The following is a 19,492-nucleotide window of genomic DNA, read 5'->3' on the forward strand; positions in this document are numbered from 1 at the left end:
TCTTTATAAGAAATAACTGGGAGCACGGCGCGATAACGTAGCAGTTAAAGTCCTCACCTTGAACACACCAGGATTCCATATGGGTGCCAATTCTAACCCTGGCGGCCTCGTTTCCCATCCAGCTCCCTGCCTATGGCCTGGGAAAGCAGTTGAGGACAACGCAAAGCTTTGGGACCCTGCACCTGTGTGGAGACCTGGAAGAAGTTCCTGGCTCCTGGCTTTGGATTGGCTCAGCTCCAGCCGTTGCAGCCGCTTTGGGAGTGAACCAGCAGACAAAAGATATTCCTCTCTGTCTCTCTTCCTCTCTGTATATCTGCCTTTCCAATAAAAATAAATAAATCTTTTTTTAAAAGAAATAATCGGGATTTAGAAATGCAGAAGAAATAAATGTTAAGTCTTCAGGAAATCAAGTTGATCCTTAATGCACATTAAATGTATTCCTGAGTTCTAATAGCTTCAGGCCACTAATCTTCACTGTATAAATTTGTGCAGGCTGCAGGCAGCAGACTTTCAAATTTTCTGTCAAGATCATCCGAGATAAGAGATGAAAGATAGAGATCCACTCCACCTAGTAATTATCAATGTGAACTGCAGGTGGTGGAAGGTAAAGCATGCCAGATTAATGATGAAATACTTAAAAGACAAGTAAAGATGAGAGAAACTATACTCACTCCAAGGGCGGCTTGATAGGGCGCATCTGATGGGAAAGTGAACGAGGGGCCAGTTGTCACTGGGCTGCTTGGGGGTGGGGTCACAATTAACCCGGTAGTACTTATATGAACCTGTCAAGAAAAAAAAAGTTATTAAAAAGATGACAGAATTTTACTAAAACAGCTTATGCCAGCTAAGCCTTGGGAAGGCAAGTGACATAAAACTAGCTTCTGTTATTTTGGGAAGGCTGACTCCCTTACCATTTATTGAACCCAAATTCACCGGCTACTTAATTTGTACCACACATGGCGTATCTTCAGGGGTAAATCATGTAATTTTGCCTGCAGAATTCACGTGCTACTGGTTTCCACAGAAACACATTGCCTCATTTTGTATGCTACCATGAATCTAAAGCTTTTTTGGGTGGAAGCCTGGCGCTTATCCAGCCTACTGACCAATTCCTTGAAGATCCTGTAAAACTGTGCTATGGCTGAATGCTTACCCATGTATCAATATGTTTAAATCTCTGTAAAGTTCTTAAGCTTACTACTTTTAGGACCCTTTTTCATAACTTTCTCCTTTTAATGTGGAATACATAATCAAAATGCAGCTGCCTACACATACCCATACCAGGCCATTATTTATAAAACCCTTAAAGGAACAACGGCAGACTAAATCAGCTGATGTTAAAACTGTCTTATACATGATACCACCTAACATAAATTTAGTAGAAAGAAAATGAGTTATCCAGGTCTTTGCATTGCCTGTGCTCAATTAATCAATTTCACCGAGTTCGCATACCAGGTCCAACTGCAGAATGCAGTAGTGTTCCTTGTACAGTGTGGATTATCTTCCACTGTGATCAGAAGCCAAAAACAATGATATACTGAAAAACACATAATTTTTTTTAATGATAACAATGTAATATCAAGTAAAGTCTCCTCAATTCCTATAAATTAAGAAAAAAGATTATTATGACAAAGAAAAACTCAATGACTGGCTTCCAGAGGGCCTAAAGAAAACTTTTCAATATCCCACTGAGGTAGACTCTACAAAGGCCAGGGATAATCAGTATCACATTAAAAAAAAAAAACCCTGTTTTCATACACCTGTATGATACATGGAATGTCACATCTTGTAAAGCACATGTGTATGTGTTAATCCATACACTGAACAAATGTAACCCTAAGTCTAAGTGGATCCCATGGGCACCGTTAATAAGTTTCTTCCCAAATCTATATTTTCTACTTCTCTTGTGATTAAAATTCAGTTTCTACTGGGAAACAAAAAGTTTTTCATTCTAGGATAAGCCCAAGTTTTTTAGTTATGTTGCCCAATAAAGGGCAAATGTCAAAGGACATTTGTAACTCGGCATCACACAGAAGAGAAGATCTTCTTTTATAAGGTACAGCCAAGTTCCTCTCAAAGTAGACATCATCAAGGAAACTTCTGGGCAGAGAAAAACAACTTACCCAAAATACAGCTTCCTAGGTCCCATCCCTAAGAATACCTGAGATCCTTTGATTGGCTGATATTTTTCTAAAAGCTCCAAAATGGGAGTCAGATAAATGAGCTACTAATGGCCTGAAACCTCAGGATAAGCTATTTCCTATTTCTGGACTCCTGTGAGGAGTAAGAAGAGAGGCTCCCTAGACATTGGACCAAAACATGGGACTAGAAGAATCCTGTAAGCACAACTTGAACGTAAAACTGCACACAGTATGGGGGCAAAGGAAGAGATGAAGTCACCAAAGACAGAGAGAAAGCAGAATGAGGGGCAGGAGCAAACCAGCCCAGACCAAAGACACCTGAATTTCTGCTGAGTTCATCTTTATCTCATTGGACTGCAAAGGGTTAAATGGAGAGCAAGAAAGCTAAAGGGCATGGCTGGGCCTTCCTCTCTCTAAGGCCAATGGCCACAGAAACACCTACTATGAATCATTCTTCCAGCTGCCAGAGGCCAAAAAATACCAGAGGTGTGGTCAAAGGAGCAGACAAAATGTCTTGGTTGCTTGCACAATCATGTGCTTTTACAGATGTAAATCACACACATCCATGCACACTGCCCTGATCCACCCAGGCAGCATGGCCTATCACCAATCTTCCAATTTCTGTATCTGAATGTTCAGTTACCCCCAATAATCACTATCACCATGAGGAAGCCCACTGCTCCTTTCTGCTGTACCATCCCACTTTCTGAAACCTGGATGTGACAGTGAGCTCTGTAACAGCCACACGAAAGCAGGAGGTAAGGACCTGCTCATAAGGTGGGAAGGTGAGCTGGAAGAGACTTGAATTCTTGACCACCCCATGATGCCATCATACCACAGGCAACTGCCTAATGCAGATTTCATGCAGATGAGAAAAAAATGAATTACAACTTCTTTAAGCCTCCTATTTTTAACTTTTTAATAAATGCACATAAAATCAATCCTAATTTAAGAGAACATTAGCTATTTCATGGATAAACATGTTGGTGTTAAAAAATTTTTTTGAAATTTATGAACACAAGTATATGAAGAGGAAAAAACTAAAGGAAAGAAAATTGAAGGCAAAGGTGAATGTGAGTCCGGGAAAAGAAGATGGAAATGAAGCCAACCACAGCAAGGGACTTCTCTGGAATCTACCGATAGATGAGCACTTTATCCATCCGGACAGGGCAAAGGGAGGAGGAGGAGCCTCTTTCACTCTCACATGAGTCATTTTCCTGTATTCACTGAACTTCATGGTTAGGAGAACATTTGTATATCACTTCACCACATGTACTCAATACTTTGTTGTTGACTATCGTTCTTCCCAATGCACAAAGTGTTTTCAGTACACCAAGGGTGGAGAAAGCAAGCAGGGCTTCCAATACTCCCCATTCTCTCCTAAAAATACCTTCCTAAGGCAACACGTTATCATTAAAAATAGAACGAACTGGAATAAAGGAGGAAAGGTGGAATATTTGAAGGGTTAATTGTTTTTAATGGAACACAGAAAGAGCCTCGTGTCCTAGGCTACTCAAACCCAAACAAAAATAGCTCTATTGTTACAGTCTTCGTCCCAGCTCTGGTGTGGCAACAGCAGACATGCTCACACCAAACAACTCTACAGAAAATACAAAAGTCCCCTTTATCTTCTTTTCTCTCTTAAACTTCTCCACAGCTAAGAGATTGCTGCCATTTCCATCCTTTCATCATTCTTAGCACATGTTGGTCTTTCTTTCCAAGAAATCACAGTAGAAATGTAGCTAGGTCATATGGAATGGGCATCTTTACCAGTAGTCAAAAACGTACCGAACTTTTCCAGGTTTGCTGCACTTGGCATTTCTTACTCTGATCCGTAACACATACCTATCTTTCATATGGGCACGACTAGCTACATGCAAAATAACAGAACTCCCATCTGATTTCACATTTCTGGTGACCCAGTCATTCGAAAAATATTTATTGAGTACTTACTGATTTCTCCCATTATTCTCAGTGAATCAAGACCTCCATTCTCCCTGTACTCACAACCTAATCAGTGTGTGTGTGTGCTATTTTCCTTAGTAAGATCAAAAGTTTCACAGCCACACCTCCTGAAAAACCACAATGCTATTCAGAAATTGAATGCATTTAACTCACAGCTAGAAGTAGGAATCTGGTAGAGCAAGGTCAAGCAAGTGAGACTGAGAAAAAAATAACTTTTAATAGAGCTGGATTCCTACGCTTCTGGTTGGCCAAGGCCATGTGTGTCCTCTTTCTTTCCTTTCCTCCCTTTTTCTCTCCTCTCAGGGAAAAGAATCCCATGTATCCTCCCTTCCTCCCTCTTTCTCTCCCCTTTCTCTTTTCCTCTCTCACTATCCCCACTTTCCTTTCTTCAAGAGAAATAATTTATTTCATTTAAAGAAACAGAACCTCCACAACTATACTGTGAAGCAGAATATAAAATTTGTATGCACATTAAAAATTTAACATGTGACACCAAAGAAACTTCTCCCAGTTGTGTCAGCACCTTTGGATTAGGATCTGTGACCTTTAAGGTGATGAATTCAGCTGTTACCTAAGTATAACAGCAGCCATGTGACTTGGATAGGGCCACCATTAAGCTCAGTTTACAGCTGAGAATGAAGGACTGTGGTATATGCAGCACAGTAAGATAATGAGTGAGTATTTTTAAAAATGAGTTAATGAGGGCCCGGCGCGGTGGCGCAAGTGGTTAAAGGTCCTCGCCTTGCACGCCCGGGATCCCATATGGGCGCCGGTTCTAATCCCGGCAGCCCCACTTCCCTTCCAGCTCCCTGCCTGTGGCCCGGGAAAGCAGTCGAGGACGGCCCAAAGCTTTGGGAACCTGCACCCGCGGGGGAGACCCAGAAGAGGCTCCTGGCTTCGGATCAGCATAGTATCGGCCCGTTGCGCTCACTTGGGGAGTGAATCATCGGACAGAAGATCTTCCTCTCTGTCTCTCCTCTCTGTATATCCACCTTTCCAATGAAAAAATAATAAAAATAAATCTTTAAAAAAAAAATGAGTTAATGAGAGGCTGGCATGGATGCATAGCAGCTAAACCCACTACCTGAGGCCCTGGTTTTCCAAAACGACACTGGTTTGAGGCCTAGCTTCTCTACTTCTGATCCAGCTCTTGCTAATGTGCCTGGGAAAGCAACGGAGGATGGCCCAAATCTTTTGGCCCTTGCCCACCCATGTGGAAGACCCAGAAGAAATTTCTGGCTCCCAGCTTTGGATTGTTCCAGCTCTGGCTGTTGCTGGCGTTTGGGGAGTGAACCAGTGGATAGAAGACCCCTCCCTCCCTTCTTCTTTCCTCTCACTCTCTCTCTGCTTCTCCTACTCTCTCTCTCTGTAAATCTGTCATCCAAATACATAAAAAATGTAACAATTTAAAAAATAACGATGTTTTCAATTGTCTTACGTATTTTAACACAAGAATAACCTATCATTATTTCTAAGACAGTCCAGTCTTGATGAATTAATGAGTTTTTAAACACAAAAGTGAATCCAATTTCTAACAACCATTTTTTTCATCCTTTCTCTTCTTTCTCTTAAACTCTGAGGAGCCTAAACATCAAGGTAGGTTACATCGATGTAGGCAGCTACAACCTGATAAATTTCAACCACAGTGCCTTAAGTTTGGGTAGAGATAACATTTTCATTGGCAAGATTTGTCAAAGCAGCTTGGCAATACAGCTCTGTAAACTGGAGTGACTGCTTGCTGTACTATCAGTAGTGGTGATAAATAGTGCTGAAGTCATCTTGTAAGTTCTGATCTTTCCTCTGAAGATGACCAAGAGTCCATACTAGGTTGAAACTGTCACACTGTCTTTCCGTTTTCCATTTTCCCACCCATAAAGTACATGCAATCTCTGCTTCCCAGAAAACCTACCATCCTGAAGCTAACATACACTGTATTTTTCACCAAGCGGACAGACGTGAAGGAGATTCCTGTGCAGCAGACACCTTGTATGAGGGTTTACCTGAGAAGGGGCACTGCAGGAAAGCCCGGAGAGCTCGCTGATCCGTGCCGCGGCTGTGGGATTGCTGGAGCTGATGAGGACCGGGGGGCTGATCTCCATGGAGTGGCGATGCTGAGATGCCTGCGAGGACTTGTTGGCCATGGTCAGAGAAGTGAAGGAGTGTCGCTTTTTGGTGTTCTTCTTGGTGTCAGAGTGCTTTGGGGCAGAGTTGCTCTGAGCTGCTGCCGAGGTACATTCTCCAGCCTCGACTCCCGGCACAGGAGGCTTATCCCATTCTATCAGCTGCTTGGCAGCTGAATTAAACTGTGTAAAGGCAAACAAGAAACCAACACCAGAAGGTTAGATAGCTCTCAAGGATTTACTCAAGTCCATTACCAGGAGTCTATCTAAAATTTAAAGTCATTGCTTCAAAGACGGCATATGTAAATATGTTTTCTTCATATGAAGTATCTTTTTGCTCAATACTAAAATTTCATCATATCTATGTCAATACATAAGTTCCAGGGGTCTCCTGACCCTGTATACCTGGTATGAGCACTGGTTCCAGTTCTAGCTGTTTCTACTCTGGTCCAACTTCCTACTAATGGATTAGGAACAGCAGTGGAAGATGACTCCAGGGCTTGAGCTCCTGCCACCCATGTGGGAAACCCAGAAGAAACTCCTTGCTGTTGAGTACAGCCTGGCCCAGCCTTGGCTCTTGTGGCCATTTGGAGAGTGAGCCAGCACATGGAAAATTGTTCTCTGTGTCTCTCCCTTTCTTTCTTTCTCTCTCTCCCTCTGTACCTCTGATCTTCTAATAAAAAATTCTGCTGGTATGGTGGCTCAGTGAGTTAAGCTTCCACTTGTAATCCATATTGGAGAGCTACTTCAAGTCCTGATTTAGCTTCCTTGTGGTGAGCCAGGGAGGATAGTGGATGATAACCCAAATACTTGGGTCCCTGTAGGTCATGTGGGAGACCCGGATGGAATTCTTTATTCTTGGGTTAAGCTTGCCCAAATATAGCTGTTGCAGTTTTTTAGGGAGTAAGCCAGAGAATGGACGGTTCCTCCCTCTCAGGTTCTCTGCCTTTCAAGTAAATATATAAACAAAATAAAATCTTATAAATAATTCCAATATAAAATTTAAAAGGAACATTATTTTTGCTAAAAATGCTTCAGAATTTCTACTTTAATACTTGCCACTTAGCTACTTACAAGTGAAGACTGCTAGAGCTCACTGACCAAATTTAGAAAACAAGCAAAAGTCTGATCTGTCTTTCCCAGAAAAGAAAATTTTTTAAAAGAAAAGTTCTAGTGCAAAGCAGGAATATGTATGAGGGGTCAAATCTGTACACAGCACTGATAATATCAGGAGAAAAGGAAAGAACACACATGTTTTGTTTTTCTTGAGGTAAAGTAAAATATTTGGAAACTCAAATGATAACATGCTGCATAGAGCTTACTAGATATTACAGTCATGGGAAAACACTGAAGACATAATTTAAGCTCTCCAAAAATTGAGATGACAAACAACAACCTTTTAACAGTAATTTACATAATATTTTAAAAAGCAGAGATTTTTCCATCTCAGCACTACAGATTCCGCACTGCAACAAATGTCTTCATATAAAATAACATCATCTTATGTTTTTCCTGCCCCTCTAAGTTGTTTGCAAGAGAATGGACATTCTTCTCGTCAATATTTAAGATAAGCTTGCTCTGGCACAGGACTCCTTGCAGCGCTGTAATAATTGCCACTAGGCAGCCAGTGCTTCTACAGATGATTGCAAATCGACTGCCAATTGGATTCTGTGGTTCCCTGGGGACCCAAAATCAGGTGACCTGCCTGAGCTGTAATTAGGATACAACTTTTACAAACATGAGTAAATCTATTTTTCTGACTTAAAAGTTTTTTCATGTAGTAAACTTTCAAGGCTAATAGGTACTAATGCCAGAATAACACCACCTATCATGACCTGAAAAACCAACATTAGAACAATGATCATAAAGACTTGTGGTACATGATTAGGGTGAAGGAATGAGATGTTATTAAAGGGTCTTCTATTACAACATGATAGCGGCATTTGGCCAGGTACCCCAGAATTTAAAAATTCTACTTTGATCCAGTTATGCCATCTTGTGGGTGTTCCTCAGGAAAAATCAAGTGCCCCAAAAAAGCAAAGTAATGTTTTATTATTATCGCAGAGATGGTCCCACATATAGAGCTCTAATAAACTGCATATGACATTCATACATAGTTTGGATGTAAGGATCTGTAAATGAAACAGACAGAGAGCTAATTTCTTCCATCCCAAACTCAACACCCTCATGAAATGAAAAATGCCAGAGGAAAGACAGCCACGATATGCTTACACTCCAAGACACCAATCCTCAAAAGCCCCTGACCAATCAACACAGCATTCCTGTGCCATTGAGTAAGAAGTAGGGGAAAGGGTTGTAAAGAACTCATTGAGGCAAAAACTATGAACTGTAGAAACTATCACGTCTACTTGATAGCCTGTTTTACCTAATGCTGGGGTCAAACCAGAGGCTCTATTAGCTGTGCTTATTTTGAAATATTGTGAAACATGACGATGGTCTCCAAGTCATACCTAGCCAAGTGTCAATTACAGTTAACATAATGTTAACATTTCACTTGTCCAAATGGGGTGCTGTGGTAAAAACAACTGAAAATTGAAGAATTATCCCCTATGTTTCTGGGTTTTTTTTATCATTAGAAAAATGTTGAGTACTCCCTTTGTCTCTTCCCCTGCATTGAAAACTCTCATTAAAATAAACGTACCTTAAGCGTCTATTATATGCTGGAAAACACAGTATATGCTGGAAATCCTCAGCTGCAGAGAAATGGTCTCTGCCTTCCAGGACCTTATCAATGGTCATAAAAATACAAGTATTTTTTATAATTTCTTATAAAAGATTTATTGATGTGTAAGAGTATGAGTGTAAGAGAAAGCTCTTCCATCACTGGTTCACTTCTCAAATGACTGGACTGCAGCAGATTAGGTTGAGTCAGGCCAAGGCCAGGAGCCAACAACTCTGCCATGTGGGTAGCAGAGACATAAGTACTTGGGCTATCATCTGCTCGGATGGAAAGCAAAGCAGCTGGGACTCAACAAGAACTCTAGTATGGAATGTAGGAGTCCAAGGTGGCAACTTATCACACTAAACCATAGTGCTCAGTCCTACATTTTCTTCTCTTTGGCTACTTTTGCTCAAAAATATGCTTTTTGAAAGACTGATCCTTGTGACTTCAAGAATCATTAATTTTTCTTTTAAAAATTTTCATTTAAAAACGTTCAATTAATTTATTTGTGAGGCATAGAAACAGAAAGAGATCTCCCATCTGCTGCTTTACTTTACCAATACCTGCAGTGGTCACAACAAGGATAGGCTGAGACTCAGAGCTGAGAACCCAATCTAGGTCTCCTATATGGATGGAGACTATTACTTTAGCCACCAGCCATTACCTCCCAGGATGCATATTAGCAAGAAACTATAACCATGAGCAGAGCAGGACCCAAATCTAGTTACTCTGATACAGGATGTGCAAGTTTCTTTAACTTTAGCCAAACACTTGCCCTAAATAGCTTTCTTTATTTCTTAAAAAAAAAAAAAATCATTTTCTGTTTGAAGGGTGGAGTTAGAAAGGGAGAGACAAAAAACTCATTGGTTTACTCCCCAAATAATTTCAACAGCCAAGGCTGGGCCAGTCAGTAACAGGGAGCTAGAACTCTGTCTGGGTTTCCCATATGTATGGGTGACAGGGGCCCAAGTTTTTGAGGGCTTCTTTTTCTGGCTGATTCCTTAGTGCATTCGCTTGAATTTGTTTCAGAAGCAGAGCAGCCAGGACTTCTACTGGTGTTCAATAGGGGATTTCAGTGCTTTGGGTGGCTTTACCTGAGCTACCACAAAACAAAGCCCACTTCTTTCTTTTTAAATTGTTGTATAATATTCCATTGTGTGAATGTATTTTATGTTCCCTATGTTCCTTCACATCCTAATATATTTTGGCTAGGAAGAACAATGTTATAATGAACTATGTAGTACATGATTTTTTGGTACACATAAATACTAATTTGGATGTCAAGTATATGTCCCAAGTAGAAGTGATGGATCATAGAGTTGGTCGCATATTATCACATGAAGCTGCATGTATGAGTTTATGCAGGGGCACATGTCATGGTGTGGTAGAACTAGAAAATTGGTGGACAGAAGTTCACAGTTCTAGCTACAGCACAGACATAACTCTGTGACCATAAAGGAGCCATTTCACTTCTACTAAACACAGCTGCAACTATGAAATGAAGTCAGTCATAGATGACAATTTTTATGGCTCTTTTAGCTCACCATACATACAATGCATAAGCTCATTTTACCCAGACATGGTTCATCTTTCTATTTCATTTTTTTCTATTTTTTGAGATTTATTTATTTAATTAGTTTTAAAAATAATCTTACTTAGTTGATTAGGGTACAAGGGTTAAGGGTAACAGGATCAAAGTGGTTAAGACCATTGTTTCCACACTAATATCATTTTTCCCCCTGTATCTGAGGTCAGGGGAGAAACAAAGGGAAAGCCCCACCCAGCCTCCCAACCACCCCAGACCCCCAATGTGAGGCACGCTCTGAGGGTCCTGTTCAAGCAGTTTTCAAAGTTCAACAGTTCTGGATTGCTGTCAATATCGCTGTTCCAATCGCAATGAAATCTATTCAGAGTCCAGTGGCTGACATAGCCTCTTCATGGTTGGGGTTCTGAGATCAGCAGTTCAGTTGGAGGGATCTCCAAAGAAACTTCATCTGAGATGATCCCAAACCTGATTCTTGTGTGTGCTTGCCAGTACAGGATCCAGCACCATCCATTACCCCAATCAGCTTATGCACATGCTGGTCATTGCTATTGCCGGGTCAATTCTGTTTCCAGCCCTGTCTTCCACACAAACTAATGGATGTTGTAATCCAGCTTGATCCTACCCATTTCATACCTGGTCCTCAAGCAAATCAGTTGGAGCTGCAGCCTAGTTGGGGCAACTTCCTATAACCCCAACCAGACCTGCCCTCTACCCTGGTTCCCATGCTTCCCAGTATGTACCGCAGGCTTGTTCAGTCTGTCCCACATCCCATATAGCTCTCATACATGTAAATGGGCATTGAAGCCTGGTTCAACCAGCCCTATTTTCCAGCCCACACATATATTGGTGGGTGTTGTTCTGTCCATCCATGTCTGCCCCAGTCCTGATTTTGTGCTGTCCAGTGACAGTGGTAACCCAAGAGGGAGGTGCCCACTACTTCCCTCTTAGGCCACTCCCACTCCCTGATTTTGTACTCTCCAGGTGGTTGTACAGTTTAACTTGGCAGAATTAGCCCCCCAGTGCCAGCCTCTGCCATCTGAATCTGTGGCAATGTCCAACCAACCCTCACCCATTCTAATTTTTGCTTGCACCAGTCAGAACAATCAGCTCAACTTGGCTTTACTCTGATCTAGCTCACATAAGGCCCACAGGTGTTGTAGCCCTGCTTGGTCTGGTGTGCCCCCATCCCAACTCATGCTCTCCAGTGGGAGTGGTTGCCCAGCAGGGGAGCCCACATCCCCCTGTCAGCTTTGCCTCCTCCCCCCGGTTTTCACATGTGTTATTTGGACACTGCAACCACATGTGGTACGGCTCATCTCACAGTGGCATTCCTTAATGTGCACTGGTATGTGTTGCAACAGAACCTGGCCCGACACAAACTCTATTCTGGTGCTCGGATTCACCAGTTGGTGATGTGAACGGGTTCACCCTGGTTGGCCAGTGGGATAATTTCCATGCCAGGCTGACCAGACATATTAGCCTGGTCAGCCTGGTATGCCAGTGGGATAATTTCCATAACCTGTTCTGGATTGTTCCCTATTGTGCTTCTTGTGCTTACTTGCAGGGACTGTCCTGTCAGAGAAGTTGCCCAGGTTCCTCCATCAGAACCTCTGCCAATGCCAGATCTTGCGCATACCAGTGGGTCCATGAGCCAGCCCTACTCAGGTCACCTCCTGTCGTAGCAGGAACAGTGGCTTTTCCTGACTGGCCTTCAACCCAATCTGGTTCTTAACTGTTGGATGTTTCAACCCAGTCACAGCTCGTCCACACCCACCTACAGCTCACACATGGTTCAGTAGGGACAGAGACCTAGCCTAGTCTGTCCTACACGTACCCTGGTCCTCTAGAGCACAGATGGTATGGAGTCTAGCTTGGCCTGGTGCGTTCCAGTCCCAGTCCACACTTGTGCCAAGGGAGACTACAACCGTATTCTGATCAGAACGCAGCCCCTATTCCAGTCCACGCACTCCTTGGTGGGAACCTCAACCCAGCTAGGGTGTCCCCTTAGCTCCCCAACTGGGCTATTCCCAGCCTTAGATCATGCACAGGCCAGTGGTTGCTCTGACTCAGCTTGGCAGAGTCCCTCACCTGTCCTGGCCCCTGCTGTAGATGCTGTGACTTAGCATCCCTGGGTCATGCAGATCCGTAGGTACAAGGGCCTACCTGTGCTCCATCTTGATTTCTGTTCTTTCTTGTGAGTTTAATGTTTGCTTGGCCCTGCCCAGTCCACCCCCTTCCATTTACAGCCTGGCCCACCCCACATCCTGTTTTAGGATGCATATTCGGGTGCTGCTGCCTTGACCTGCCCAGACTGTTGTGGGTTCCTTTACCCGTGAGTGATGGCAGGAGTCATGGTAACACCTAGCTTACTTAGTCTATCACAACCCCAGCTTGCGAGCTAACCAGCAGGATTTGTATTTCCACAGGGTTGGGTCCACACAACCCCACAGTGTCTACCCCCAGACCAAGTTCTCTCATGTGCTAGTTAGTGTCTTGACCCTGCCAAACAGGCCCCCATCCATAGCTTTGGTGTGAACTGATGTGTGGCCGTCAGTGATGCTCTATGTTAACAGCACATCTCTGGATTCCTAATTGGGCTGGTGAATCAGTCTGACCCAAATTATCTTATGGATACTTCCCTACAAACCATCAGGTCTCAGTCCCCACGCATGCCTGAAACTTTCATGACCCTGTCAGTGGGAATCACCCAGAATTCATCTCTCACCTACACTAAAACTGGCCTTATTCAAAATAGGCAGTAACTACGTATCTTAAACCCCCAGAGTTCGCCACCGGGAGCCCAGCAGGCAAAGTCTGGCACCACTTGGAGTCCTGCCTGCCCAAAGCTGAGGACTCGCTCACTGCCTCCCGGCAGTGTCTTTGCTTGAGTCCCCAGCATTGGGTCCGGCCTGGCAGGGGCACCCCCCTCCCCGCAGTTGCCACACTGTGGGGAGCTGTAGTTGCCCCAACCCCAAAGCCTTCCCAAACTCGCCCTGCTGCAAGATCTTCTATTTTATTTGTAGTCTATATATCTATTTTATTTTTATTCCTATTCTAAAAAGCCTAGTATATCTTTCCTGCAGGTGGCTTATAGATGGAAAAGACCATTTGTTAGAAAGATGTTGTCATAACTCAGAATTACCTTGGATTTCTTCTAAAGCAGCAAAAGTTAGTATTAAAAATACTGCTGTTTTCTTTTCTCTAAATATTCTTGAGAAAATCAGAAAGACTATTTTGCAGAGGCATTAAATAAATCAAGCAGAAAGTTACTGAGGCTTTTGTTGAAGGGTAACTTAACCTTTGGTGACAACAGGAAAGCAAAGAGCTGACAGCTTTTAATGGAATTTTGATAAAATTCATTTATAAATGTTTGTTTGAGATCAGTGACGTGGGCTTTCAGTGACATTTATCTAAAGATGACTTTTCATGTTAGGGGTACATTCACCACCTGCAAAATAAATTTGTATCCTAAAAATACCTTTCTCCAAACATTTGGTAAGGAACTCTGGTAAGATTTAGGTTGGATACAAGGTAAAATACAGCATATTGGAGCCAAATCATGGACTAAGTCTTATGCCTTTTCAAAGGGAAAGTCTAAAATTAGAAAGCATTTGCTTTAAATATAAATCTAGTTCAATCTTCATTCAGAATATACTACCTACAGAACAGCAATAGTTTGAGACTGAAAGGACTACTCAGGAGTTCTTGCAAATTGGTAATGAAAGTCTCCCTGAGGTAGCAGCTCCATTTAGGTCTCTATAAATGCCTGCTGAATGAATAAAAATGTTTGTCTCTTAGACTATCAAAGGAAGTACAGTACAGTACAGATGCTGGACCAGCACTGTGCAGATGAAGTAAATAATCTGAGTTACAAGTGTAATCTCAATTTCCGAGTAACTGCATTCAAAAAGATGAAAGCAAACAGTAAAATTGATTTTTTTAAAAGATTTGTTATTATTATTATTTTTTATTGGAAAGGCAGATCTACAGAGAGGAGAGACAGAGAGGAAGATCTTCCGTCCGATGATTCACTCCCCAAATGAGCGCAACGGGCCGATACTATGCCGATCTGAAGCCAGGAGCCTCTTCCGGGTCTCCCCCGCGGGTGCAGGGTCCCAAAGCTTTGGGCCGTCCTCGACTGCTTTCCCGGGCCACAGGCAGGGAGCTGGAAGGGAAGCGGGGCTGCCGGGATAGAACCGGCACCCATATGGGATCCGGGGCGTGGAAGGTGAGGACCTTTAACCACTTGCGCCACGGCACCGGGCCCAGTAAAATTGATTTTAAGACCATGTTTTTCTTTAGTCCAACAGACCCCAATGTAATCAATTAGTACTGAAGATTATTAGAGACCTGGTGCAATAGCCTAGTGTCTAAATCCTCACCTTTCATGAGCCAAGATTCCATAAGGGCACCACTTCACATCCCAGTTGCTCCATTTCCCATCCAGCTCCCTGCTTGTGTTCTGGAACAGCAATACAGGATGACCCAAAGTTTTGGGATCCTGCACCCACATGGGAGACCCAGAAGAAGCTCCTGGCTGATGGCTTCATATCAGCTCAGCTCCTGCCACTGTGACCACTTGGGGAATGAACCAGCAGATGGAAGATCTTTCTCTCTGTCTCTCCTTCTCTTGTAAATCTGCCCTTCCAATAAGAACATTTAAAAAAATATTATTAGGATGTCCCACACTTGAGTTTCTGAAATCCAGTGTGTGTGGTGAACTTCTACCACCACTTAGTCGCAACTCACTATGTTTCAAGCTGCTCAGGAGCAGTGAGCCTATTTGAGCAGCTTCTGGCCACTGCACATGGTTCGTGTGGGGGAAGAAGCTGCACTACAAGGTAGCTGTTCTCCTGAGGCTCATTAAGCCCAAAGAATTCGCTGAGCTGAGCAAAGAGCGAAACTACTCCCCTGACCTCTGCAGCCACGAAGTGTTTCACTAGTGACCGCTGGGCAACAAGTGTCAGTCACTGAAGTGGCAGCACAGCAAGTAGCAGCATGCCTGCTCACAGAAACCGCACCGCAGCCTGCCAAGGGTAAAATGCTTCTGGCACCTGCCCTGCCCCGCTTGGCCAAGGACAGCTTTCAAATGTCTATTATTTAAACTCCTTGAATGTTTTCATTCTCTTCACCTGTGATGCACCTAACTGGTGAAATAATAAATAAATACATTAGGATTTTCTTCCATCTGTTTTTTGATTTTGAAAAGTAAGGTACAAAGGAAAATGTACACGTCTTTGAAAGTACAAAAAGAAAAGATTTTTAGCTTTGATAGCTGAACAAGGCATGATTAGGGGTAAGTGGAACATACTGAAATTGAAGTCAAAAGATTTCGGTGAAGAGTCAAATCTTGCCTGTTGAACCACTTGAATCACTTACATTCTAGGAACCCTGTATCTTGGTGAAACATTTAAGCTCATGGCTTCATTGTCCTTGGCTTTATAAAATGGGGAAGATAGTATCAATTCTGCATACAGGTTAAAGTGTTTAGTCACCTGTAAAGTGAAAATGAGTTTTTATTGATCAGAGAAATCCCAGCTCACCACTAATTTGCTTGGCTGCCATTGTATCTTTTTTGTTGTTGTTTTTTTAAAGATTTTATTTATTTATTTTCATTGGAAAGTCAGATACACAAAGAAGAGGAGAGACAGAGAGGAAGATCTTCCATCTGTTGATTCACTCCCCAAGCAACTGCAATGGCTGGATCCGAACCAATCTGAAGCTAGGAGTCCGGAAACTCTGGTTTCCCACGTGGGTGCAGGATCCCAAAGCTTTGGGCCATCCTCTACTGCTGTCCTAGGCCACAAGCAGGGAGCTGGATGGGAAATGGAGCAACTGGGATGTGAAGTGGTGCCCATATGGGATCCCAGTATGTACAAAGTGAGTACTTTAGCTGCTAGGCTACTGTACTAGACCCAAGTCACTATATCTTTTATGTGCTGATTTATTACTTTTACCACAGTTAATTTTATGATTTGTACAGTATTATACCTAGATGCATAAATGACTTTTTGAAACCCCCCCCCCAAAAAAAAATATTTTATTCAAAATACCCAATAGGCAAAGACTCCAGTGTGAGGCATAGGGCCCCTAGCTCCTGAGCCACCAGAATCAACCCAATGGAGTCTTTGCCTCAGTCAAGTGTTTTGTTTTGAGTGATACTATCGGCCATGCACAAAACTGAATGGCAGAGAGAAACAGAAACACACCTCTCTGACTCATGAGAATCTAGAAAATAGCATGACTCATTTCTGACAGGAAGGGTAGGAGGTGCAGAGTCACAGGTCTGCCGAGTGTGGGCAGGGGAGGACAATAAAAGAAGGGCTGACAAAGACCAACACTGAATGATGGGAGATTATAATGAACTGGGAGCTTCTCTCAAGGGGCAACTCTGGGCAGCATCAATTATTTTTTTCATTTTTATTTATTTGACAGACAAAGAGGAGACAGAGTGGGTTCTTAGCCACTCCTTCATACTCCAAATGCTTATAAACAGCTGAGGCCAAAGCCAGGAGGTGGGAACCCAAGCCAGGTTTCTTGTTTCAGTGGCAGGAGCTCAACTACTAGAGCTCGGGCACTCCAGAAGGGATGTAGCCCTCAACTAGGATCATAATGACCCAAACCACTCCAAATCTAGGAATAAAAGTCACCTGGAGTCATATTAGTTGGTGGTTCCTGACTTGGGAAGGGCAAAAATAAAAGTAGGGTTAAGAGAAAAATCAAGACACTAAGTATCTCAGACTGTGAGAAGACTTTCCAAAGTTTCATAGGCCAGTCATGTCACCAATACCCCAGAAGCAAAAAAGGCAAAGTTTGCAGGGGATTTTGAATAGTGGTAGGTGTTATTGTGGAGTTTTTAAAAAGGCAGAGTGGTAACCAGGGAGGTAGGAACATCCATCGTTGTGGATAAAAAATTTAAAGATTTGTATTTTAAGGTCTTTTTTTTCTCAAGATATGGAGAAAATTTTGCCATGCACAAATATGAAGTCTAATAAATATTCTAACACTTTACTGTGTCATTAAAAAAAAAAAAAGCAATGTTGGCATGTGCATTTGGCCAATCAGCCAAGACGCCTGTACCCACTAACTCCCAGGGTTCAATAACCAACTGTGGTTCCTGCTAACGTACAACCTAGAAGATAGCAGTGGCAGGTCAAGTGTTTGAGTTCCTCACTGCATGGGAGTCCTAAATTGCAATCCTGGCTCCAGGTTTTGATCTTGTCCAAACCTTGGTTATTGCTGGTATTTGGGAAGTAAATCAGCAAATTTGAATGTTCTTCCTCTCTCTCAAATTATAAAACTAATGTTGTTCTATAACATTCATGAAAGATTTTCCTGAACATATTGTATTTCATTACAGAACAGCCTTCCTTCCACACTGTTCTCTTAATCAAGTTGCTTGCATTCAAGTTATTTATATGCCACACATGTGCAGTTTTCTTCATGTGATAGAAACCATGACTTAACACTTGGTCAGTTAAAACCAATCTACTCTGCTTAGTAGAGCCTTAGTTACTTTCAAAATTTAGGATATATATGGTGATATAATAAAGTAGTACAATAATAACAACATGGAAGACACTAACACATGGTTTTAGTTAGTGACATTTTACTTTAAAAAAGCAATCTAGACATCTGAAATTGTTGAGTAATAAATTACTTCTGAAAATTAACATTTTGCATGTTAGGACTTCAAGTTTTCATAATGTCTTAATGAAAAACCAAGATTTCCTGTAAACATTTTAAACAATGCTAGATGGTAACAGTGATACTATAACCAGTGGGAATACCAATTTTCGCATGTGTTCTAAGGCTAACTGCAGGGAGAAAATCTAGAGCTGAAATGGACTGACAAAGAGACTGGGGCTCGCTTCTGAAACATGGCTTCCCTGTGTTCCCCTAAACAAGACACCTTTCTAAAGAGAGGTGGTGGGGCAGAAGTTAACTATGTATTGGTCTAGCCACTAGAGTGTCTATTATATCACCACAAAAAAGTGATGATTAATGGTACTACAAGTAGGTGGCAAAAGAATTCTCTGTACATCAGTAATGCATAAGGAGAAAGACCAGAAGAAAACTTATTACAAATATAGGGAAGAGATTTAGAATTCTTTAACTTCTTTCCACATCTTATAGAATATTACTCTACTCAAGAAATAAAATCATGAAAAATATTCTTTGTGTTAAGACGTGGCTCTCAAGGAACATAAGAAAATGATAAATCTTTCCTATATGTATCTACACTTTTCACATGGGCCAAGTCTATAAGAAAGACACAAACTGAATATCGCTAACCATCAAAGCAAGGACAGGGTTCAAAGCAAGTGCAGGGTTGGCTGTTACTACTTCTTTGCTTGGTTACATTTGTTTTGTTGCATAGGAGCATCAGGAAAGAAAGGCTTCAGGAGAAATAACCTCATTCGAAATTTTTTTCTGATAGATTTATTTATTTGAAATGCTGAGTTGCAGATAGATAGATAAAGAGAAAGAGGTGGGCAGACAGACAGACAGAGAGAGAGAGAGAGAGAGAGAGAGGAAGAGAGAGAGAGAGAGAGAGAGAGAAAGAGTCTTCTACCCACTGGTTCTCTCCCCCAAGTGGTTGCAATGGCCAGGGCTAGGCCAAGCCAAAGCCATGAGCCAGGAATTTCATCTAGCTTTCCCACATGGGGGTCAGGGGCCCAGGCACTTGGACCATGTTCTGCTGCTTTTTTCTAGGTATGCTAGCAGGGAGCAGGATTAAAAGCAGGGCAGCCAGGACGTGAACCAGAGTCCGTAGGAGATGCTAGCATGGAAAGCGGCAGTTGTACCCACTATGCTACAACACCAGTCCCTATACGGATGGATTTTCACAGATGGATGTGTATTTGAGGCAGTAATTCCAAGGTAATGTTTTCTAGGAATGATCAGTAAATGTAGCTGGGGTGTTGGATATGTGGAGGAGAAAATGGCAGGCTAATGTGTTTGGGAATTCTTTGGGACTCACTGAGGATATTAGATAGAAGCCTAGGCTTCTAACTAAAGTGGTGCAGGAGATCTG

General features: G+C 42.3%; 1 protein-coding gene across 1 annotated transcript in view; it reads right to left on the reverse strand.

Moving 5' to 3' along the window:
• Positions 1-19,492, reverse strand: part of SH3RF1 (SH3 domain containing ring finger 1) — a 165,641-nt gene that overhangs the window by 30,142 nt on the left and 116,007 nt on the right. Inside the window, exons 5-6 of the mRNA XM_040966231.1 lie at positions 6,107-6,409; positions 672-782 (exon numbers count right to left, since the gene is read on the reverse strand). Coding sequence (XP_040822165.1) covers positions 672-782; positions 6,107-6,409 — 414 coding nt within the window. The remainder of the gene's footprint in view (positions 1-671; positions 783-6,106; positions 6,410-19,492) is intronic.

Source organism: Ochotona curzoniae, unplaced genomic scaffold, assembly GCF_017591425.1.
Source record: "Ochotona curzoniae isolate NIBS_2020 unplaced genomic scaffold, NIBS_Ocur_1.0 scaffold_4505, whole genome shotgun sequence".
NCBI classification, from domain to species: Eukaryota; Metazoa; Chordata; class Mammalia; order Lagomorpha; family Ochotonidae; genus Ochotona; species Ochotona curzoniae.